General features: G+C 39.7%; 1 protein-coding gene across 50 annotated transcripts; it reads right to left on the bottom strand.

Annotated features, from left to right (window-relative positions):
- Window positions 1-1000: 1000 nt before the first annotated feature.
- Window positions 1001-24880, bottom strand: znf740a (zinc finger protein 740a). 50 transcript variants are annotated; one of them, XM_076756188.1, is made up of 21 exons: window positions 24746-24855; window positions 21214-21376; window positions 20813-20995; window positions 20135-20251; window positions 19334-19451; window positions 18994-19077; window positions 16702-16785; window positions 14940-15023; window positions 13289-13372; window positions 12708-12791; window positions 12237-12320; window positions 11431-11514; window positions 10069-10152; window positions 9625-9708; window positions 9160-9243; window positions 8604-8687; window positions 7787-7870; window positions 7251-7334; window positions 5166-5249; window positions 4645-4763; window positions 1001-4500 (listed from the first exon to the last, which is right to left on the bottom strand). In XM_076756188.1, exons 2-21 carry the CDS (start codon window positions 21256-21258, stop codon window positions 4327-4329), a joined length of 1932 nt encoding a protein of 643 aa, XP_076612303.1. In that variant the 5' UTR covers window positions 21259-21376; window positions 24746-24855; the 3' UTR covers window positions 1001-4326. The 50 variants fall into 50 exon arrangements, with proteins under 50 accessions (XP_076612303.1, XP_076612277.1, XP_076612295.1 ...); XM_076756162.1 differs by having other exon boundaries at window positions 20105-20251; window positions 24385-24837; XM_076756180.1 differs by having other exon boundaries at window positions 24385-24837.
- Window positions 24881-25746: the final 866 nt, after the last annotated feature.

Below are 25746 nucleotides of genomic sequence, written 5' to 3'. Positions count from 1 at the left end.
ATATGTTAAATGGTCAACATGACCAAACCATAGTTATTGTTCTAGTTTTAGGATGTGTATTCTGCTGGTTGGCTGGGTGATATCATTCATTCATTCTTGTGAATGAAATACCATTTAAACTGAACTACTCATTTTGCCAGGGACCACCATAATGGACAAAGCACTTGAAGCCATTCAACTAATAGGCCCTTTATGAGTTTCTGTAGGATAGTTTGCCATGTTCATGCTCTTATTTTAAAAGACTCTGAAACCACTCCGACTTGAATAATGAGACAAACCACTGATCATCAAACTGAATCGGAGAGGTTGGCCCCATCACTAATAATTGGAAAATCCAGGTTCTCTGCTACATAGCTATGAGGTGCTATGAGGCCTTCAAGACATGATGGTACCAGACCAGTAAGGCCTTTGAAGGTGAGGAGGAAGGTTTTAAACTCTATACTGGATTTTACAGGGAGCCAGTGCAGAGAAGTTAACGTGGCAAAGCTTTCTGGAGAGTTGGAGAGTCTTAAGCGACTTATTGGAGCACCAACTTGCAAACAGTCAACTCACTGTAACCACTTGTCAAGCTTTTGATGAGGGATTTTTGGGCTCTGGGGTCCAGGGCATGTCCACACCTTGCCTAGTTGGTAATTCAGCCTCGGTATCTTCTACAACCAATCACTGAGCAGGTTTTTGGACCCTTGACTACGGGTGGTGTCCATTCAATCCCTCTCAGCGTCCACAATGATCCTAATTCTAGAGGAAATTAAATTTGAATCCATAAAATGGGAAATGTTATCAAAAAGGATGTGCCATTTTCAAAATCAGAACGAATCCACCAGTTCAATAACTGCTTTTAAAACAAAAGTCCACATATGCATCTATAAAATATGAGTGACAGGGTTTCAGGAGCAGGATTTCAAACGTAGTTCAAAATAACTTGAAACAGAAAATATCTTTATGTTTGTGAAATGACGAACATCACAATGAAGTCAACACAGCCATGAGCATACAAAAGTCCTTTACAAATTCTTTTATTTCAGCATAATAGTAAGAAGCCTCTCCTCTGATTTCATATACTTCAAACTAATTGGATCACAAGGGTACATATTAGTTAGCCCATTTTACAATAATCATTGTAACATTTTTTAGGAAGTTATTCTTATGCACTCATTTTCCTACACAAAATAATCAATATCAAGATCCTATCTTAACTGAGGACCATAACTCTGCATGCAAGACTAATAAAGAAAACAACTAATCTGTGATAGCTACTGTTGCTGTTGTTCATCTAATACCATTATCAATATAATTTACTACAAATACCAGGGACTTCGTATAAGAAAGAAAACATTTTCTTGTGGTACTACTGCCTCTAATGTCAAAATTACCGAACATACTGGGCTCTCAACTGTACTGATCCAAATTGTTCTGTCCACCTTATGTGTCAAGTTGAGGAGAAATAGGCTTTGTCTAAAACCTAAAGTCGAGTACAGTCTGAAGGAAAAAAAATATCCATCTCTTTTTTCCTTTTTTTTTCCTTTCTCTCCAGTGTTTACAATTTCATCAGAATAAAAAAGGTCCTTGAAACAATCATCAAAATGTGATGAGAAATTCTCAGACAAATAAATCCTCGGATCTGTCTGAAAAATTAAACCTCAATCTTATAAACAAATGATCTGAGACTCAAGGATTCTATTGCATTTTAACAATGAGACTGATAATACTAAAAACAATACATGACAAAAAGGTATTAACAAGTGACGTCAGCTATATACTGTATTGCCCTTTAGCCATTTCACTATGTGCTCGTGCCAGCAGTATCCCTTCCACAGATCTGGAATAGTGTTTCCATAGAAAATGAATGCATTTCTCAAACTTGGCCCCTTCGCTGCCACTGGGATCTACTCTGCCTCATCAAGTCACATAAAACTGAATCCCACCTCTGTACACACTCGAACCGTAACGCCGCTCTGCCTTGATATCGATGGACCATTTAAAAAGAAATCTTCCCAATAATACTTTTGGTAAAATATCACATAACTCAGTAATCGACAACTCATCTGTATCAAACGCAAACTGATATTCTGATAAACCAGAGACCAGATCATGCACTCTGGGACTCCATCTCCACATCCAGTCTCAAGCTTATCTGGACCTTAAAATAAAAAAAACAAAAAGAATAAAAAGACGTTCTCCACTCAGCGTGATCCAAATGAGACCGTCGTCCCCTGAAATCACCCGTCGTGGTTTTGACCATATTACGTGCTGTGGCATCAAAGAACAGTTGTAATGTCTTGATATGTACATGTATATTCAGCCTTGCAGACTAATCCTCCCAACCAGCACTGACGTTTCTGGGTTAAACACAACAGTTTGAAATCGCAAACACGAGCTCTGCAGTCAAAGAAAGGAGCAAGTTTGAGAAATTTTTCCACCAGGCAGCAAAGTGTCCCTGTTCGAGCGGCTCTTTGCTGTCTGACCGACAGACTTTCACACAGTATGATCAACGTTCATCATAGGTAAAAGAAATCGTTCGTTACAATATCATTTAGTACTACAAGGATTATTTGTGTATCCGCACTTACTTAAGGCTAAACCCAATGACATGACAGACATCCATTATTACACACCAACCACATAATATTTGGATAAAAAGGCAATTGTTAGTGTGTAGTAGAGTCAAGCAAGTGTCGATTCTGCTCTGGCCTGCGAGCGGTCAAAGCACTGCAGTGGGAAACAATTTAGCACGACTGACTTCTCACAAGGACCGTCACGCTCCCGGGGGGCTCCTCAAGGATTATAGACTGCGGTACACTGTAATCAGTAACAATGATCCAAAATATTCATAACCATCAAAAGACAACCTCTCGACAGGAAAACACATTAGTCTGTTTTAGCGCCACTGAAGCCATCAACGTTCTGTTACCATGACAGCTTTAGGATAAAAACAAAAAAACAACATACCATGATGATGAAAAGCTGTCTCGTCTTAGTAAATACACCTGATCCACGATAATAAACAGTTGAGAAAAAGGCAAATTAAAAAAAAAAGAAAGAAAAAAAGGAAACACTAAGGCCACGAGATTTTGTATACCCCCGCTAATCTCACAATGTGAGAGTCTGTACAACAACATAATGGGACTTCAAGTGGACAACCTGCACTGTTTTAGACCAGGATGTATGGACAGAGCGAGGAGAGACGCTTTCCTGCCAAGTACTGGAGATCTCTGTATACATACACACAGTATATATATACAGCTGAGCGTACTATAGCAGGACTCTCTCCAAGTGAGGGAGGATGACTTGCTAAGGCTGCCATCCTGAGCCGTTTCCTGAGTCACCAGCATGTCACACACAACACAGAACAGGATGACACAGGTGATGCTCCTGTGACTCAATCCTCAATGTCGGACACAGCGCCAGTCAACTGCAGGTTGCCCTCCCATCATCCGCTTCTCAGAAGTCCTGGTTTACAGTTATGAAGCACTGCTTGACGTTTCTTTTTTCTTTTTTTAAACAGACATGCTCACAAAGTTACTCAGCTTTCCTCGTGATTTCACTGAAGCTGCAGCAACAGACCGTATTTGAACCGCTTTCTAATTTTTGGCCCATTTTGTGTGTTTGAAAAAAAAAAAAAAAAAATTAAGTCAAGTTCCATAGTGAAATAATAATAAACATTTTCAGTTATTTACACAAAATCTTGATTGAAACTGCACCTCCTATGTCGATAAAGTCAGGGAACTCCTGGTGTTTGATTCATATTTGGACCGGATGCTGCTCTCAGTGAAATGTTTAACACTATGTTAGCTGCAATACCAAGCAACATCTGGTCTGCATGAGCCGTCAACAGAGCGGTTTCCTTGCTTCACCTGGAGGTTCTGAACTTAGTGACAATCCTTACGAGTCAAAATGGGCCACAAAATTAGGAAGAGGCTCAGATTTCCCTCCCTCACCACTTCATCCCATTTTGTTGCCGACACATCAGGATAAACAACACCCACTGCCCTTCCCGAGTACCACCAAATGCAGATATATTTGAACAATAAAAACTTTTTTTTTCTTTTTTTTTTGCAAAAATCAAATAGATTAAGTACAAAACAGGACCACTGTTCATCACAGAAAAGTCTCATCTTTTAAAAAAATGGGGGGAGAAAAGGAAACACAGTAAAAAGTCAACAAAACGAAAACACAAACGTCCCTCTGTCATTAGTAATCCCAAGACTGGAGCTGCAAGACCAGTCTGTGCTAGAGTGTGGCGTCACTCAGCACAGAGCTGAGAAGAAGAAACCCTGTGGCTTGTCCCGTCTCTGGCGGTGTTGTGGATGTGGGGAAGGTGGAATGTCAGACCGCCAGCCGGCCCGGAGGGGGGTGCAGGGGGCTCCAGGTCGGGGGTGCCGGTGGGGGTTCTTGGGGGTACGGGCGTGGTTCGCAGCATGGCTGGTTCTCTACTTTGGCTACGCTGCGACCCTGGCACAACCGCCGATGCCGCAACAGCCGGTCTGTCCGTGAAAAGTTCTTCAAAAGGAACAAATTGGACGAGGTTTAGAATCAAGGAAAAGATGAAGGTCCAGCACGTGAAGAGTCGCACACAGCACACTTCAACATACATGAGTAACAGAAGAATGACATCAGGCTGGCTTTGTTTACACTCGCACATACCTGCTGGCACCGTTCACACTGGTAAGGCTTCTCCCCACTATGGACACGCTTGTGTCTCTCCAGGTGGTAGCGCTGGATAAACCTCATATCACACATGTCACAAGCAAATGGCTTCTCTCCTATAAGAGCACACAAATACACAGTCAATGCATCAATTTTAGCGTCTCGTACCAACAAACTGCGTGCAATTTCTCACTTTCTAAACTTCAAAATACATTTCCAACACTTACAGAAAGTTGGAAAACAATCTGCCCTGTCTGTACATTTCAGCATCTGAAAAGTGACTCTCTAAAAGGCCTCGTCATCAACTCATTATGTGTAGATCAGAGTGGAATTTCTTGTTTTCGTGGCCCAGATCTACGCAAGATAGTGGCCTCCAAAAACTGGGGCAAGTATTTTGAGGCTGGTTCAACATCCCATCAAATGACTTGACAATCCAAACTCGAGTTTGTTGTGACCCCGTTCTGTTGCAAGCGCCAGAGCCTTTCTCAGTAATAAGGGTACGGTAAAGGAACGCATACCCGTATGAGTGAGGCTGTGTCTCTCCAGGTGGTTACGCTGAATAAACCTCATGTCACACATGGAACAAGCATACGGCTTCACCCCTACACACACAGAGCAATATATTAGCCCTACCACCCACAGAACAAGAAATACAACTTTCAAGCTCAAGCTAACACTCGGACTAAAACACTGGCAGACATGATAGCTCATCATTTCTTAGTGTGTAATGTGCATTTTGTTTTTTCTTTTTTAAATATGTTGAAATGTGAAATGACATGCAACTAAGACCGTAAGTGAAGCTATGAATAGAGTCGAGTCAGATTAAGTCTGGGTTCAAAGCAGAAGCACTAAGATCTGTCATGTGCACGGTGTGAGATTAACATTTCATCACTGCGTGTTTGGTCTGAATAAACATCCTCAACAAGACTGTTTCAGCCTCCTCTCACCTCTAATCCATCAGGCCTGTATTTACACTACAGACACTGACTATATAAAAGATGGTCATTTTTGAACATTTATTTTTCCTCAAAGTTGATTTTGAACCTGTTGCTATGGAAAAGTCCTGTTGAATGAGGTGACACAGCAGTGCACAGACTGCAGACTTCAAGAATCTCTTCTTATATAAATTTGGACAACTTGTAAGATTTGTTTAGTTTTGTGCTTTTCACTTGTGCTTATTGACCTCTGAGAGCAAAGTTTAGAGTTACTGCACTTCTGTGTGCGTGACAAAAGACACAATGTTCACGTTTTACATTCCAAACCAAAACAATCACAAAATCATTGAAGACAAATGACGATATCTTCCCAAATGTTTCCAAAAAGTGGATTTTTGCTGTCCACATATTTTTGATTGTTTATTTACTTTCCTGCCAAAAGCTGCAGCTATGCGTTAATAAAAGGCAGAATCACAGGTGGAATTGGAGCTAAAGGCCAACATGCTCAATCCTGTGCCCTCCAGTATTACTGGTGTACATAGTAAACATTCTCTGAAAAGGCTGGTAAACAAAACAAAGGGAAGAAACCTGCACAAACTCGAGGCTCGCTCAACGATGAACTGAATCCTAAAAATCACACTATTTCATGCTGGACGTATTACTTCCTGTTGCTCTTCCTTGGGCAGCATATTGTAAATAATGCGACATTATGCGTTAATGAGTTATGGCTAACGGCAAGGCAGATGAGATTTCATTAATGCAATATTATGTTTTAATGGTGCAAATGGAGAAATTCAAAGGCTGTTTCAAGTCAGGCCAGTCTACAGGACATTTCAAAACGGAAAAAAAAGACTGAAAGGTTTAGATTATGGATCGTGGTTGTGTATCAAGAGATCTTATTTTCTGGTCAGATTGCCCACCCCTACTTTAGGATCAACCCCATCTGGATCAAAGCAGGATTAAACGTTAAAGAGCAGGGAGGCAGACACATTTACACCTGGTATTCACCTGTTCTCACTGTCTTGATTGAGTCAGTGTTGCGATCTCAATACGCAAATTAGTTGGGTGGGGCTGGACCAGACTTACCTGTTGTCAGGTTAAAGGAAGCAATGTCATGGACAGGCATTTATTTCTCAATCACTTTTTGCAAGAGCAGATGTGCGAGCTACTGCTAAGCTAGCAAGAGGATGCCGAGTTTTATGACCTTTCAACTTGCTGGGTGGATGTTTTCTGGAGAACATGGTCATGGTGTACGGACAGCATGTAGATCTGCACATAACTCATCAGCATTTGTTCGTCCTTATCCAGATAACGTATCGAGCCACAGACTGGATTTTAATACCAGGTGTAAATGAGGAAATGGTTTTGCCAGCTTTTTGCTAGCCAGGTTATTAGCTTCATACTATCAGCCAACAATTCTGGAGGGCAACATTCATGTTTTTACTAAATAACTTCATCTAGTTTCAAGGACTAGTTACAGAAATGTGTCTTAAGAGTAAATACAATCAATTGAATCATCTTACTAACAGCAAGAAACCAGAGCGTCTACAACAAAACACATGTTCTCACTATTATTGTAACCACACAATAGGTGTCCCTCACATTAGCACAATGAAGATTAAATGGTGATCTATGTGATGTGAGAGGGGCAGGTGCACGGACCCATACCCGTATGAGTGAGGCTGTGTCTCGCCAGGTGGTAACGCTGAACAAACCTCATGTCACACATGGTGCAAGCAAAAGGTTTCACACCTAAACGCAGAGCATCAATACATTATTTTTAGGCCTTTAATGTTTGTGTCACAATCCATCAATCAGTAATTTACTTTAAACATCTGTTTACAATTGATGGGTTGTTAACCACTTTCACTTCCTGTGTGAAATTTTCCAGAAATACGATGCATGTGAAGGTTTTTTTCTCCAAATCCAATCAAGAATACAATTAAGTGTGACGATCAAATTTCAGATCCACAACTTAACACATCACATGAGCTGATGATGTCACAGTCCTGTGTTCATTTACATGAAAAAAACTTAATGTGGCATTTTTACACATGATGCAGGAAAGCCGTGACCAAGAGAAATGTACAACTAGTTCATTTTACAGAACAATGAGAAAAGCCTCAGACAGCAGACCCTGTATCTGATAAAATGTTAAGTACAGGCTGAGATCAGTGACATGGGCAAGGTGGGCGGACGCATACCCATATGAGTGAGGCTGTGTCTCGCCAGGTGGTAGCGCTGAAAAAACCTCTTGTCACACATGGTGCAAGCATAAGGTTTCACACCTAAATGCAAAGTAGCAATATTATATTACTTTACCTCAGTTTCCATTCTTTACAATAAACACCTAAGCTATTGGTTATTAACCACACATTCGCCAATTCATGCACAAACAAAAAGATATGTGTTTCCTTCATGTAACAGAGTTACCAGCAAAGACAGCTACACAACTGACCGTTTTATCTATATCACCAATCAAAATGATAAGCCTTTATTATTCTAATGGTTCTGAGTATATTCAGGGAGCTCTTCTTTTACTTTTGTGTATCTGATGATAATTACCTTTTCATTAAAGTAGGATTTAAATAATGCTAATAACTAACCAAGTAACTGATCTTTTTACCACTAGCAATCACACGTACTGAAGACGGGCTGATGAGAGAAGATGATTTTCTGAAAAAAGACTTCTAAGAGCTACGGTGAACAAGAATACAATAGAGCTTGAAAAGCACACGATAAGGCCAAATGTGTCACGCTGCTGGTTTTTACAGCCTTTTAGCTTTCATTAAAAGGTCCTAAAAGTTCTAGAGAGTATCAGTTATTATTATTGGAGGTAAACTGCCTTAACCTACTTTGAGGAATGGTGACAGTAATTTAACGCAAATACACACACTTCTTAATTTGGCTATCACTGAAATAAGACATCTGTGTTGAAGCTTCACTGCATATATTAGCACAATAAAGGCGATGCAATCATGAGCTACAAAATGTGAGAAGGGCAGGTGCACTGACGCATACCCGTATGAGTGAGGCTGTGTCTCGCCAGGTGGTAACGCTGAACAAACCTCATGTCACACATGGTACAAGCAAAAGGTTTCACACCTAAACGCAGAGCATTATGGTATTATTTTCAGACGTTCTGTGTTCTTGTGTTCACAATCCATCAATAAGTAAAATACTTCAAGCATCTATTCAGAATTGATGGGTTGTTAACCACTTTTCTTCAATTGTTTTGAAATTTCCTTTTTAAGAAATGAATTCTTGCTTTTTTTAATGTTCGTTTTTCCTCCAAATCCAATAAAGAATACACCAAACTGTGTGAACCAATTCTCAGATCCACAACTTAACACATCACATGAGCTGATGATGTTGCAGTCCTGTATTTCTTTACACATTGAGACTTGCTTTAATGTTGCATTTACACACATGATGTAGGGTAGGCTTGGTCAAGAAATCGTTCTACTGCTCACTTTAAGAGAGCTCTGAAGACTACCTTTGATGGCTGGCTCTGTATCTGACATAATGTAAGTACAGTCTGATCTCAGTGACATGGGTAAGGTGGGCGGACGCATACCCATATGAGTGAGGCTGTGTCTCGCCAGGTGGTAGCGCTGAAAAAACCTCTTGTCACACATGGTGCAAGCATAAGGTTTCACACCTAAATGCAAAGTAGCAATATTATTTTACTTTGCCTCACTTTCCATTTTCTAATTTAGGAGTTAATACCTACGCTATTGGTTATTAACCACACAATTGCCAATTCATGCAAAAACAAATATTTTTCAAAGATTTCCATCATAATGCCTTAATTCATTTTGTAGTGTAGTAGTTACCAACAAACATTTATATAAAATAAATAATGATTTACAGTTATCCTCCTCAACTGACAATGGCTAACATCAACAGACTAGTAAACTCTGTTAAACTTCATATTGACATTTCCCTTAAATGTAACAGGCATATGTCTGAAGTGAGCTGACAAAATCAAATGTGCACACTGATTTGCTGAATGTCATGGGCACGGTGCACGGACCCATACCCGTATGAGTGAGGCTGTGTCTCGCCAGGTGGTAACGCTGAAAAAACTTCATGTCACACATGGTGCAAGCATAAGGTTTCACACCTAAACGCAGAGCATCAAGAGGATTATTTTTGTCTCTCTGCCACAAGAGAAAAAGAAATAAATCTGTAATCCTATTTAGTAAATTAAGAGTACTAATCTGGACTAAATTGATATCGGTGGTTAATAACCAATGACATGCCCTATAATGACTTACATGGGTACAATAAGATATAATAAGATGCTTGTTTCATATTCAGATCCAAAATCCACTTACACAACACAACACATGAGATGATGTCATCTATTCGACATTATACTCCAATAACTTGTGTATAAATACAGATATTTAAGAGTATATCAAGCACACAGATGTTGCAGCATCCTAATCTTGTGACTGGGTTAAGATTGGCTGACGCATACCCATATGAGTGAGGCTGTGTCTCGCCAGGTGGTAGCGCTGAAAAAACCTCTTGTCACACATGGTGCAAGCGTACGGCTTCACCCCTATACACACAAAGTACCAACTTTAGCATAAAACACTCAACTGCCAAAAATGATCGACATTAAACTTTACTAATTGCTTAGTAAAGTTTGGTTGCACTCATCAGCGCTTTGTTTTCACTGGAAATCCCAGCATGCTTCAAAAATCTGCTATTCCAATTGGAAATTACATCTGATTTAAGTTAGCGTGTCATGCTGAAGGTCTAAGGCCAAAGTTTAAATTGAGGGGTAATGGAAAATATCCTGCGTGGAAGGCAAAATTAACTTATCTTCAAACCTAAAAACATACCAAATGACCAGACAATTAATTGAGGCGAAACCAAAGTCCCTACTGGGCACATTCCAACGAGCACAAGAGGAGGTTTTTCACACCGTGCCAATTACTGCTCATACAATTTCAACATACCGCATACAGATTTCTGGAATAGATATGTAACGTCAATACTTGAATTTTTGTAACGCTGATCGCAGAGGTTAGACAATTTTAGGCAGTTGGGAAACAACTATGGACAACACATTAATACTGGACATTTGTTTGCAGAGCAACTCTTAAGATTTAACTTTAAAAAATGGATTTAAAGTAATGGAAACTTCAAAGAAAACCATCATACAGAACCTAGCATATGATTTAGGAAAACAAACCATTAACTGTGCTCTCTCTTCAAATTTAAAAAAAAAAAAAAAACTACTGCAAAAGCACACTGACAATATAAAGAATATCCTTACACAAAACCTGATGTCAAATATGATAGACAGTGAAACTATTCATAACAGAGGACTGTATGTTAATTCCTCACCATTACTTTCAATGTGAAATGACACAATGACTAAGCTGTGACGAACGGCTAATGAGCAGTCCGCTCTAAATCTGCATGTTTCAATTTTTGTGATGATTTTCCTGTGAATATAAAATCCCACTTAGATCAATTAAGACCCCACACTTTTGGCTTGCAGACATCTAAACACTGAAAACACATCTAAGATGTAGGAATTGGACATTTTAAGCACAATAGCTGAATACAAGCTGAACTGCAAACCAAAGACTGGCACTGGCATCTTTGCTTCCTAGTCATCATGTCATTTCATACACAAAGTATGGACGGCAGCATTGTTATGCAAGTGTTTATGAAGCTCCATACAGATGCTACATCAAACATTAGCACTTGTGACACAAAGCAATACAAACTCGAGTTTGAAGCAGCCATGGAAAGATTAATGCAGAGCGCATGCGTGACTGAAGTCAAGGAAAGAGAGGGTGATGGTTAAAAAATGAGGACATACCCGTGTGAGTAAGACTGTGTCTCTCCAGCTGGTAACGTTGTATAAACCTCATGTCACACATGGTACAAGCATACGGCTTCACTCCTAAACAGAACACAACAACGTTAGATGTACTTCAAGGAACTGATGAAGTTCATCAACACCAAGATCATAACAGACGTAATGAAATGTTTTCAGGTTGTTTACTAGTGCATGAGTTATTACAGACTGTTGGAGACATTACACAAAAAAGAGTCTAAGAAGTTGCAGACGTCAAGAGTTACGGTGCATCGTAAGTTAAGGAGAAACAGGGCTTACACACTGCAGTTTGGACCAGCTTGAGTAATATTCAGTCATCCTGCAAACAAACTGTTGACAGTGGTGAAAAACTACATTATAATTTCATGCTGAAGAGTTTTCAAGTCACCCCATGTTCAAGATGCACCAGTTCACTGTTCAGGCAGGCAAGACAGAGATGTCTCGTATTGGGAAATGTAGCCTCCTTTTCTTGACATTTTAGACTGTTGATGCCTGCATTTTAAACACTTTTTAGTGTAATGTGCTTTTCATTGGATATGCATTATAGTACTCAACAATACACATGCAATAGATACCATTACAATGTACAACTGACAGAGTCACTTTTTCAGTGGACAGTTTTCCAACAAAGCCTAAAAATTCTATTAAACATTTTTAGATGGGGAAATTAATTTATCAACAATGGCATCATTAGGGCATTGTATATAGAGGGACTTCAAAAAAAAAAAAAAAAAAAAATCAAGCGTATGTATGTCACAGTGAAAGGGGAACAATTAATTCAAGCATACCAGTATGAGTGAGGCTGTGTCTTGCCAAATGGTAACGCTGGAAGAACCTCATGTCACACATGGAGCAAGCGTATGGCTTCACCCCTAAACGCACACAGCACCAAACTTTAGAAAATGTTCTCATGAACTATGGACACAAAATATTTCATTTTTCATACAGTAGTCAGTGTTATGTCATTAGAAGGTCTCAAGTATTTACATGGCCAACTAGTCTCAATACATGTAAGACATAAAATGGGTCATGTCGACCCTAAAAGCAGTTGTCAAATACAATGAGTACACCAGAAAAGAAAGAAGAAAATCTACTAGTACTTAACTTAAATCTTTCATAATCATAAACATGGACTGAGAATTACAATTAGAATTTACTTGGTGTCAAAGTACTCTCACAGGGAGGCAATATCTACACACAAGGGCAAATATCTACAACCCCTGATGGTGTCAAGTCAGAGGGATAATTAAAACTTATACCCGTATGGGTGAGAGTGTGTCTTGCCAGGTGGTATCTCTGGAAAAATCTCATGTCACACATGGAGCAAGCATATGGCTTCACCCCTGCACACACAGAGCACAATATTTTGTAAAAACAACACAAAGAACTGAACAGGACACACTCATCATATTATGTATCCAGACATGCCAAAAGCATCGGCACCAGCATGATGCGACACTAAATGCATTTCACAAAAAATGTTTTATTCTGTCAACAAGCCTGAAAAAGTCTCTTTGCTGAACTCTGCGCAGCTTTTTAATGCTGACATGCATTGCAAAGGTCTAAAAGGTCTTTAGATGTCAGTCAAGGTGTCATTTACAAGCACTGCAGTGAAGTACCAACAGGGATAACTTTGGAAATGCTGTCCAATACAGTGCCTTAAAGGGTTAAGGCAGAAACTGAAAGGCACTACTCCAGCATACCCTAACAACTAAGACTGACTGATTCTTATGAATAATTCAAAAACCTGAGTAACAGCCATTCTACAAACAAGGGAAAGATAAACTTCAGTACACCGGGTATTTGGGCTCTAACGTAGCAAAAAAGGGTGAACCCATACCCGTGTGAGTGAGGCTGTGTCTTGCCAAGTGGTAGCGTTGGAAAAATCTCATGTCACACATGGAGCAAGCGTATGGCTTCACCCCTACACACATAAAAAGTATATAAATATAAAGCTACAAAGAGAAAAATAAGTGTCAACACAAAACCATCAACCCTTCCCTTAGAATAGCTCTTCTTTTGCTCGTACACATAACGTCCTCAGCCTGAGAAACAAAGGCTTGTTTTGCAGTGCATGGCTATGTGAACTGGGATATTGATTGGGTCATTTAAGTCAAACAAAAAATTAGGAGTAACAAAGAAATAATTGCATAGAACAAAGTAGAGCATTCATCAGGGGAAAAGCTGAAGTTGTGCACATTCAGGTGCCCCACTCTGTATGCATGTATGTACATCAAGAACTAAAAAGGTATGCTTTGTATTTCACCATCCTACTACATGTCTGGATACATATACAGTGCTTAACAAATTTATTAGACCACCTGTCATGAAAACGAGAAAACATAAATCTTTCAAAAACTTGTTTAAAACTAAAAATGTTATTGTTATTTATTTGGCAAATAACAAACTGAAAAGACTAAAGAGTCCGGCCTTGATAACAGCTTGCATTCTTGCTGGCACTGTTCTTATGTACTTTCGACAGTCTCTTTTGTTATTGAGTCCCAAATAGTTTCTAGTTGTTCCCACAGACTTGCTTTAGATGAAACTTTTGTGCGATCAATCTTTGAATCTACTAAATCCCAAATTTGTTCAATAGGATTCAAATCTGGACTTTGACTTGGCCTGTCCATCAGTTCCAGTCCTCCAGATTTTTTTTTCTTGGTCAAATAGTCTCTGCACAGCTTTGAAGTATGAACCCACGCCCAATCAGATTCAGTCCAGGAGGGATTCCATGATGCACTAAGATGTTGTGGTAAACGGTCTTGTTTATGATACCGTCGATTTTCGCTAATTTGCCCACGCCGTTTCCACAAATGGAACCCCATACCATAATGGAATCTCCACCGTGTTTCACTGTGGGTGCAACGATGATGCTGACCGAAGACTTCAAACTTGGACTCCTCCGTCCAGAGTACCTTCTTCCAGTCATCAACAGTCCAGTGTTTGTGCTCCCTGGCAAATCTGAGGCATTTCTGGATGTTTGCAGGCCTAAATAATGGCTTCTTAGCAGCTATTCTTCCCCTTAAACCTTGTTCCATCAGTCATCTGCTTATGGTCATTCTGGAGACTTTCTTTTAATTTTTAAGACTTTTAATCAAGAACTAATAATGTGCTTTATTTTTTTCCCCATTTTTTGTAAATCAGTAAATTTGAAAATTCATGGATAACAATGCTAATTATATTTTAGCATTAAAAATATCATTTCAGTTAAAGACATTCTACATATTGGTGTATTAACCATTACAGAAACATAAAAAATGATTTTGGTAATTACCAATGCTGTTAATTTAGGGCAGCGGTGGCATAAACCTTACTTTGGGTGGCGGTCTAATAAAATTGTTAAGCACTGTATATGTTTCAGAATATGAGAATACTTGAAGCTGATAGTTATTTCAGACACTCAAAACCCCTGCTTACATTGCTATGAGCTGAAAAGTTAAGGCACTTCTAAAACACCACTGCCTAATGAGCTAGGGTGAGCAGACGCATACCAGTATGAGTGAGGCTGTGTCTTGCCAGATGGTAACGTTGGAAGAACCTCATGTCACACATGGAGCAAGCGTACGGCTTCACCCCTACATACACAAAGTTTCAACATATTAGCTACGGCGTTCCTTAAGCATCAAGGCATCATACACAGGCATTAAAGCACTCGGACCTGGCAGACATTACACATTCCAATCAAGCTTCATGCGAAGGGCTGATTTGTTTCACTTCTAATTAGTAGAATTGTTCTTCTGTTATGAGGAGCATTCACTTTCATAGAATCTGGAGTACATCATGAACCCAAAGCAGCAACAGGATATAAGCCAAGCATGTTTAAAACAGGACAAACAAGTCAACAGCAAGAGAGCAAAGAATCAGCTAAGACGGTGATCACACTGGCCAGCTGAAGGACACACGTTCGCACACTTCTCCACCGTTGACTATTGCAAGCGTCGACAACGTTTTTTAGCATTGTGGTAAACACACTTGTTGCAACTTGCTGCAAGTTTAAATTGCTTTAACGTCTATATAGAGCACATCGGTTCAATTTATGGTGGGATGAAAAGTGTGTGTTGCATTGAAGTATTACAAGTGTGCTTGTTTTCTAGCACTCCAGGATCTGTCTCAACTTTGAAAAGCTTCCAATCTGATCTCCGCCATAAACTCACAGCAGAAGCATCTGAATGAGCAACTGTGCAACTATACAATAAAAAACAGGAATTTAAAAAGCCAGACAATTACAGCTGTACAGCCATTAATCTGCATGTACAATAGGTGTGGACATCAAAGGACTACTCCCATAATATACCATGGCCTGTTCAGGCAGGAGGGCATTAACACAAACTGTTACCCACTGTCAAATATGAACCTGACATAATTAATTGCTCATTTGCAAATTTCAACTTTCTAGTAAAGCCATGCACAATTTGCATCAGTGAAAAGAAATTTTTTTTTGTCCAGATACATCGTGAACAATCACCCCCACATCTTACTATGACACCATGTCACTTCATTCAAAATCCCAACCATAGGTGACAGGGTATGCAAAAATTTGTAAAATTAACATACGCCACTACGTACACAATGCATGTTAGCTAACAGCTGGCTTTACCTCTTTAGCTCTGCTCGGATGATAAAGCACCAGTAACATTATGCTCAGAGGATAAAAAATGAAAACGAAAAGTAAATTAACATTTTGTTGAGCAGCAATGGTACAAGAGGGATAATACACTTTGAGGAGTCCACAGGAGCTATTTTAGCTTATGACAGGTGTTTACTTAAATCTATTCATACAGTGCAACAAAATAAATGGCCCATCACTGGACATGTTATCAGGCCATGTGAGAGAGCTCGGCTGCAAAAAGATGTTTTTATATTTCGTCCACCCAATTCACCAAAAGATTTATACGTTTCTTATAAGTAGGATATTACAGGTATTTCTCTGGTATTTCAGTATATTATCGATATGTTTAAGCATCAGGGAAAAAAATGCAGACCGAGAAACACTGGTGTGTTTTCGTATACTATGAGCTGATCCTTCAGTTGTAGGATACTAAAGGACTGTTTAGACGTCACCAATGAGTCCACCATATGAAAGGCTGCTGTTGGATTTTTCTGATCAGCTCCTAAAGGGCTGTTTTGGGTCTGCGTGTTTGCTTGGTCAGTTGTTCAGACTGTGTATGCTTTTGTTCCTGCAGAGCATTTCTTGATCTATCTAATCAAATAAAGTTTCTTATCTTGAACTGGGTACGGTAAATGGACGCATACCCGTATGAGTGAGTCTGTGTCTCTCCAGGTGGTAACGCTGGAAAAACCTCATGTCACACATGGAACAAGCGTACGGCTTCACCCCTACACACACAGAGCATAACATTATTAGCTATCCAGCCTATCAAATGAGGTACAATGTGGGAAAAATGTCACAAAATTCATGTGGAAAACAGACAGAACAGATGCAGTGTTTCCACAAAAAGAAACTGCTTACTTAAGCCACTGGGACTTTGGAATAAAATTTTATATACATATATAAAATACATAAACCATGCCAACTGGGTTGGTCAATCTGGTCAACATTAGTTTACTGTCGATGCATTTCTTTTGGTGAATACTGGGGCAGTAGTCACTGACTTGGAGAAAACGATGAGGTTGGAAGTTGACTTACCCACAGCATACTTCTTAAAAAATGAAAAACAAAGAATTTTGTGTGAAAGGGTGCAACGCAAATATGGACACTGTGCAAATGTTTTTACGTCCTCAATTTTCATTTTCTATAAACAATTATGAACATAGTCCTTTGATGTCCATGCAGTTATTTTCACTGACAGTAATAATTACATACAAAAATGATTAAAAACAAATAAATGTTGTATGTTTTTTGCGGCCTGTCCTTAGAGGCTTTCACATACATACACTGGGGTCCACAAGTCTGAGTCCACTTTCAAGTCCACCATCAAAAAGTATTGTTGACAGAACTGTTCACTGTCATCATTTAGCAACGGATATTATTTGTTTTTATCAGTTGTTCCATGAATGTACTTATTTAGTACTGATACAAATCTGTATTTTCAGACCTTCAGAACACACACAGAAAAGTCAAAATATTTGAACACTGAAATAAGGAGCACAAGCATTCTTGTAATACACGGTGAGAATTACTCTGGTCTTTCAAAAAAGATTACCAAACTATCAATATGTCCTCTATGTGTCACTACTGTTGGTGCGATTAACGTTGATCCTCTCACTGTAACATACTTACATTCAAGTGCTCTGTTAACATCTTTTGAGGAAACCAATACTGTGGAGCCAAGTGGTTCTCTTTAAGACAGTTTCCCAGCACAAATCTGCTTCTAGACTGTAAGTTTTACAGGTTCAGACCAAGACATGGCAGACTTTGTAGAATAAGCATGCTTCAACAGAAGTGCTTGTCAGATGGTTGAGCAGTGTGGGTGGTCAGATGTGGTCTGTTGCACTTGTGACCACAACCATCTGAGATATAGCACTGCCCAATGGTGCATCTTTAGGTGTTGTAGTGCACAAGATGTTTAGAGAGCATGCAGCAACCGTTAGATGGAAGAACACGCAGGATTACTAGCCTGAAAGTGGCTTCTCATGTGACCATGCCATGAGGAGACCAGTGTATCAAGCTGACATCTGTGACCCAACAGCACTTAAACAAACATTAATTAATTCAAACAAAGAACCTCCTATTAGACAACAAAACAAGTGAAAATGCTGAGCCAAACAATGTCAAAGTATCACCGTTTTTAAGAGTTTATGACAGTCACAAGAGAGGCTCATCTCTCTCTCCACAGGCATCAGAACTCAACCCCGCTTAACACTGTGCAAAAAAAGGAGGAACGTCTTGAGGAATCCACCTTGGTTAATGTTTCCTCTGTTCCGTCACCAACTCTCGTTTGGTCGAAAAAAACCCTTAATTCATCAAGTTAGATGTGAAAATATTCTAGCTAGTGTTTGTCCCCACTGCCGGCCTCTTTGTGCTACTGGGTTAGCTTGCTGAAAAGAGTTTGTCGCTGCACCGCAGCCCTCACTCATTCTTCAGAGGCAGACCATAAAATGACAAAAATCCCCACCCCCAGAAAAAGCTATTGACTCAACAATTGTCTGTAGCCGATATATTTGTCCAATTGCCCAAGCTTAACTACAACAGTGCTAAAAGAACGTAAACTCTCGAATCATGTAAACATTTCTACAACTGATCAGGCAAAATGTAAAGCTGTGATTAAAACAAACAATCCGAATCGGAAAAAAGTTATTTCATCAGAAATGTTGGAACAACAGTTTTTAATAGTGGACTTGGGACCGTTGGACCGCACTGTATTACATCGCCTTCTGTAAATTTTTCGTGGTGTTGGGGGACCAATGTTCATAAAACAAATACTGTGCTTTACATTTTGGGGTGAACAGATTTTGGGGGGTGGCTTTGTTGGAAATTACTGTCCACAGACAAAATGAACCCTGAGCATCTGTCCATTGATTCAAGTGACAGACTACAGAGGTAGTCCGATTTATGTAATATGGGTACGGTTAAAGGACGCATACCCGTGTGAATGAGGCTGTGTCTCTCCAGGTGGTAACGCTGAATAAACCTCATGTCACAAACGGCACAAGCATACGGCTTCTCCCCTAAACCGAAGAGCACCAGTTTTAGTTAAAGTCCCCACAGATACCACCAATTAGCTGTGAGGCAAAAGCTATTACCAAACAAGGTTTTTAAGCAGGCCATTGCAAAACCTTACAGTTGCTGCACACACCTAGATTCAGTCCAACTCAAGCTTTCAGGGCCTCTTTAAACAAATGATTCATGTAATCAGGCATTAAAAGCTGTAAACTTTAAACTCGTTTAACTGTCAACTCAAGCAGTTTCAAGCATGACCCATACCTGTATGAATGAGGATATGTCTCTTCAGGTGGTATCCACTCCTAAATGCTCCGTAACAGTGATCACAAATAAAGTTTTTCTGCACTTTGGATGCGGGACCATTCTCATCTCCCGTGCCCTAATGAGGACAGTAAAGAATAATGGTTCAACATTTGTTTCTAATGTCATCGTATTGGTCTGTTAATAAAATAAAGATACAGTGCATTTTACCACCAGCACAATGTGAGAAGTACCCACCCACAACTGCTCAAAACCTGATGAGAATCTAAAAGTCCTGTCAAATGTCAGTAAGGATACGATTTCAATTCCACTCTAAAGACGTTGCACACGTAATCCAGATTTTTCACATTAATTTGTAACAATTAATTTGTCCTGAAAACCCAAATGAAAGTTGATGTGAAAGTTTTTGACATGTAATTAACATCTGAATTGAGAAATAACCCTCAGTCCCTTCTGACGGCCTAATGCCCTCATGTTACTGCTCCCCCTGTTATGTGCACAACTGCAGTTATTGTGCTCCGCTTCGCTCTGCTCCCCTCCCCCTCCTTCCTCTCTAGAGATCCTCCACCCCCTCCACATCTTCCCTGAACTCCTCCCCCCACCCCCACACAAACAAAAAGTGCACACAGGAAAGCTCCAGGACAGGATCACTTGAATAAAGTTAAATGCTTTTTAGAAAAACGTGTGCAACCAGCTAACGGCATACTTTGTGTAATGAGGAAAAATGAACATGCACCGGCCATCCCCTATTTAGCAACCACAGTCACTGACCTTCCCACCCCTTCCCTCTTGTTCTCTCACTTTACAGGGCGTTACTGATTTCCTGTTCTTTTTTTTCTGCTGCATGTCCTCGTTGGCCCTCATCTCCTTCTCGTCCAGCAGACGGGGAGCTTGGAATTCACCTTCCTTCCGGATAAGCTACAGAGCCAGAAAAAGTCAATTATTTCCCAATTTCATATCTGTTACCTTCAAAACTAAGATGCAAACATGACTAAAATGAAGTGATAAATGTGAACCCCTACTTTATGCCACTGCTAGCTGAAGAAGCCAGTGTGGTAAATTTAGTTTGAGTAACAAAAACAAACTTAAAAAGGTTTCTGATGGAGAACAAATACCATATACTGTGCTGGTTAGGGCAAAGTTTTGTCAATCTGAAGCAACAAATTAAAAAAAAAAACTATAAAACTAAACCTCTGCTCTTACATATAACCCAGCAGTGATTATGTCTATGTTTTTCTATCCATAAAATATGCATAACATAAAGTCATATTCCAATTTATGAGTTAAAACACTACCAAAACAAGAAGTGGGGGTTGTTTTAAAATAGAATAAATCATCATGAGTGCATACAGAGGGAAGGTCCTCCCATACTAAAATTTTCAATTCCATAAAGACAAAGGGTTCACACTCCTCATAATACTAAAAGCACAGCATATGACAACCCCATCCCCACTCTGCATTTCCCAAGTGGGTCCTAACCAGGGGTGGACAGCTCATTCCAGACGGGAGGATCATGTGGCTCTGGGGACCACGGTCAGGTCCTTCTCGCTGCGGTGGTCCATGGCCAAGTGGAGCCATCATTTTTTTGGGTGGAGCGGCCATGGAGCTGGCCTGCATCAGGGCCATACTGGAGAGGACAGCTTCGCAGCCAAGCAGCCCCGCCTGCAAAAAACAATAAAAAAAAAAAAAAAAAACAGAATGAAGAGAAACACTTCAGCAACTACATCAAACATTTCAAAACAATTTGAAATTATCTGAATCTCAGACAATCTTGCCAGTGACATAGCATTTGTCAAGCTAGTCATCAACGACAACATCCTGAGTGACACAAGACTTCAAATAAAGTTATTTGTAACCACTTTGGTGGTCTCAAAACAAACCCATTTCATATGGTCGCGGACTGAGCTGCTGGGCAGATGTGACATTGCTGTGGTGTATGTGAGCGCAGGGACAGGGGTGGGGACAAGGTCATCCAGAGATCCGTCAGTCAGGATGGTCGGGCTGGTGGGAAGCCACACCCACCTCACTCATCTAGCATTAAAACTGAAGAAGAGGAGGATGTGGATGAAACAAACAAACATTCAATTACAGCATCACTTGCTGTCTTTAGCCTTATATATTCCATTATGTCCAATTAGGATGGTCACGTTTCACAATGACATGTACACATCATATAACATAACACACAGAAATATTCTTAGTTTGCACAAATAACTATGCTAACAGAATTAGCTTGATTTTTGTTCATAGAGTTTAGTTACCATTTACCATTACAAAAACCCACTATACACAGAGTTTACTGGGTGAGGCCAATACTTGATTGACCATACGGTATATTTACATCGCAGCTATGGTAATTTCTCTGAGATGTGCACAATTAGTCAACAAGTTGATTAAAGGTTGCTGGCCTTGTTAGTCTGCACCAGAAATAATAAATTAGCCAGTAAAACTTACTATTTTATTTATGTACTGTAAGTTAGGGGTTTACAGTACGTCAACCAAACCAGAGTTGGTAGAGATTGTTCCAACATTGGAAAGACGAACCAAGATGGTTTTGGTAAGTTTTATTGTGTTTCTGTCAAGTCTGAATAAGTGTGTTTTATGATGATTAAATGGATTCTGGTGGGTTTGGCGAGAGCAATGTAGAGGCTGCTTCTGGTTAAACACAAAGGATCTTACTCCTTAACAAAAAGGTCAATCTCTGTAGGGATCCTTTCCGTAATGTTGTCAGACACTTAGAATAACAGTCTGAGCCAGCCAGTGGCAGAAACACTTTCCAATTTTTCTTAAAACATACACAATATGTTTTCTGACAATGTTAAACCTTGTTGATCAAATTGTGCTCAATTTAGAATGTTTTCTGAGTATTTTTTATTTCTAGACTAGTTGACTGGTGTAAATTTAAATTTTCGTTTAATCAACAGGGAAATCAGTCATTCGGACTATCCCTAGTGTGCAACGGGTGGATTTGCATAATTAATTGTTTCTGAATAAGCCTTACACATGAAAATAAGGCCATAGCCAAGTTGTGTTTTTTTAAAAAACTGAACATTCAACCTATTTTAGTGATGGGTGACATAGTATTTTGAGTTTGTCATGAATCCTGGTTCCATTTCTTGGCAAAGGGCTATACAACAATATGACAAGAAATATCGTGTGACAACAGACGAACATCTATCGTTTCATATTATGTGCTATCAAGACAAAATGAGGGGCACGCACCTAAAAGAGGTGCTACTGTTGTCACATAGCTGTGGTTTGGATATGAAAAGTCTGACCAGAAAACCATTTTTACCTAATCATTTTATATATGAATACTTCATACTTTGTTACATTTTAATTGAAAATGAATATAACATGTTTTTTAAAGCTGCTATAAACGTCCAGGTATTTACAAGGTACTTTTGGATTAACAATGACATTTTTTTCACGCCATTCACCAGTTACTTATGAGAGATGCATCAACTGATTTGAGGGTATTAAGACAGTTAATGGGGCAATCAAAAACATCCAATCTTACAGTGTGCTACACCTAATGCTTCCTCATGTAAGACAAACCTCCAAGCTGTATGTATATCAAACACTACCCATTTTCCCCCAGCTCTGACTGAGTTTTTCCACAAGTAAACTGCATGCTGACAGTACAATAGCAAAGCACACCTGGATGTTCTGGGCATACAAGAACTAGTATGGGGGGGTTCATTTACAACAGACATTTTATCCAATCGTTTGGAAGGCATGATGGAAACAAGCTGAGACGTGAAGACAAGAGGGGACAGCACAAACATTTAGGAAGAGGAAAAATCTCTACAGCACAGCCAGAACTAAACTACACCATAATGTCATGGTTTGAGTGTGACTGATGAGACAATCAGCCGGTATCCTTAAATGTGTGACCCAGCCACGCGTCAAAATATTCAACTGTTGCATTAACACTTTACAACCCATCACGTGTTAATTAATAGCATATTACATAAAAGGTTTCTAAAATATCGAACACAATTCAAAAAGCACAAACAAGAACTGTTACACATTAAAAGCACAAGTTTAACTGACGAGTGTCAACCAAAACAAAAACTGAAAGGCAGTGAAAGGTATGTTTTACAATTAGACGTGGGGTGTTATCAAGTAACAAGCGAAGTTACATTACGAGGACGCCATGAATACATTCGAAGGAACATTGCTCTATTTTGAGATGGTTTCTCCGAGTTTAACGTTACGTTTTGCCTTCTTTCGTCCGTTTTTTCCAAAGGTGGCACAAGTTAACTCTTACACTTTAGTGCCATCATAATGGTTACCGGTAGCCAGATGGAGACAGAGATATACTTAAACGCTACAGTGCTTTCGCCATTGGCGTTTGTTAGCTAGCTAACGTTGCTAGGAAAATAGACAGCTAGCATAACGCTATCGTTGGCTAACGCTGATTTTAAAGACTTCAAGGCTACGTCGTATAGTTGGTTTTTTGGCTACAGTTGTGTTAGTTGCCAGCAAAGGGAAAGCCATGACCCTAACATAATGTTCCTTTGTAAATAAATATGCCATTTTTTCTGTACTGACTGAACTGGCCTTCGCATTACCACCAACCTATCGTTAGTTTTGCTGATGTTGAACGAGCTGGCTAACATCAGCTAGCCAGCAGCTAGCTGCTCGCTGGCGCCCTCGCCCACTGAAATGTTAGTAATCGAACATTTTTAGCCCACCTGATCACCGGTTTGATATATGAGCTTTGCGAGAGTATCTATCTTGTAGACTGGACCAATGAACCCTTTCACCATGATAACACTAAAAGACACAAGCTCAACTCGTTCAAGACAAGACTGAGCGATAAAGACATTCGTGATGGCCGTCGTTGCGAGTGCCTCCCCCTCCCGATGATTAAGCTAACGTTTGTTAGCGAGCTAGCAATGGCTAACATTGACGCTGTGTAATATTAGGTAAATCCTTCTGCGCCCATTTCCGAGCATGCATATTTACAAATGAAACCGCAGACCGATGTATGCACAGACAAAATTCAGCGAGCATCGAAGAAAAATGAGAAGATATTTATCTACCTTTGAGCTTCACTCTCCCGACGTTTTCAAGACCGTCTAGTTTACAAACACAGGAAACGCCACAGGATGTAACCCACTCCCCCACACAGCAGCACAGCCTCCTCAAGCGAAGAGAAAAGGGTCATCTTCTTCTACCAGCTCCTCGTAAACCGAGAGCGTTATTTGAAAGCCCGAAAAACCTGTCTGTTAATCCACATTTTATATTATTGCGGAGATTTTACATCGACTTTACGTTATAAATGTATGCTGTTATGATGGAGCAGCCCCCGGTCTCAATTTCAAGCCGATTCAGACGACGGCTGAAAAGACGCAGATGAGAAGGAAGGAGTGGACAGTAAAACGACAGAAAACAGGGACGTACAGACGATTCACGTATGGTGGTGTTAGTGGCTCAGTCCGCGGCCCCTTTGCCCCTCAGGCCCAACAAGCATCAATTACTCCTGCAGTATGGCCGCTGTTATCGCTGTCGCTGAATCTTTTAATCTTACAGGCAAATAATTAATATTATGGGGCAGCGCCTCCCTCGCTGCCGATTAACAGGCGATGGCGTCATCGTCAATGGTGTCAGTATTGATATCTTTCATTGAGTTTTCTCTGCACTTAGCTTCTTTCGTTTTGTGCGTTATGGCTGGCTTGCACGCATACCTGCAACTGAAAATGTCCCCTTTCTTCCATCAATTAGACAATTAGCATAGACCTTGTTTGTTTGTTTGTTTGTTTGTGCCACTGTTGGACTTTGGTAAAATCAGTGGTGTAACTCTGTAGCTTTGCTTAAGTACTGCATTTAAGTACAAATCTGAGGTATTAGTACTTTTGTTTTCATGGCAATTTCTACTTCTACTCCACCACATCTAACTAACTCTATCTAACTCAATGATCGTTTAAGTGATTAAAAAAAAAAAAAAAATCATTTCATCCTTCCAGCTTCACACATGTGAGGATTTGTTGATTTACTACACTGGTTGGACCAAACAAGCGTCATGAAGGTGTCTCTTTGGACTCTGCTTTTCTCACTATTTTCAAAAATCTTACAAACCATCGTTGAAGGGTGAAAATAATCAGCAGATGAATCACTAATCATTAGCTGCAGTCCTGTACAAAAAAGTTCAAAACGAGCTTCACCCCAAATACAACATAAAATTCAGCTTTTACATTAATGCACGAGTAATAATAATGTAATTATAAATAATAGTATCAGAGTCACAGGAGACATTTTTCTGCATTGAATACTTTTCATACTTGAATAACATTTTTCCTGATTATACTTTGTATATACTTTATGCATACTTTTACAGCTCATTTAGTAAATGATCTGGATATTTCCAACACAGCTTTGTAAAATGGATTACATTTGGGGAAATC

This window comes from Chaetodon auriga, chromosome 2 (assembly GCF_051107435.1).
Source record: "Chaetodon auriga isolate fChaAug3 chromosome 2, fChaAug3.hap1, whole genome shotgun sequence".
NCBI classification, from domain to species: domain Eukaryota; kingdom Metazoa; phylum Chordata; class Actinopteri; order Chaetodontiformes; family Chaetodontidae; genus Chaetodon; species Chaetodon auriga.
This window is presented reverse-complemented; position numbering and strand designations above follow the sequence as displayed.

What these genes read in the sequence shown, in the direction of transcription:
- znf740a (XM_076756162.1), bottom strand. Translation starts at nt 21,258, where the DNA reads ATGTCACATCTGCCCAGCAGCTCAGTCCGCGACCATATGAAATGG. An exon ending in ACATATCCTCATTCATACAG is followed by an intron (nt 19,078 to 19,333) that starts GTATGGGTCATG and finishes TCTTCGGTTTAG; the next exon opens with GGGAGAAGCCGTATGCTTGT. An exon ending in ACACAGCCTCACTCATACGG is followed by an intron (nt 9,244 to 9,624) that starts GTATGGGTCCGT and finishes CTTTGCATTTAG; the next exon opens with GTGTGAAACCTTATGCTTGC.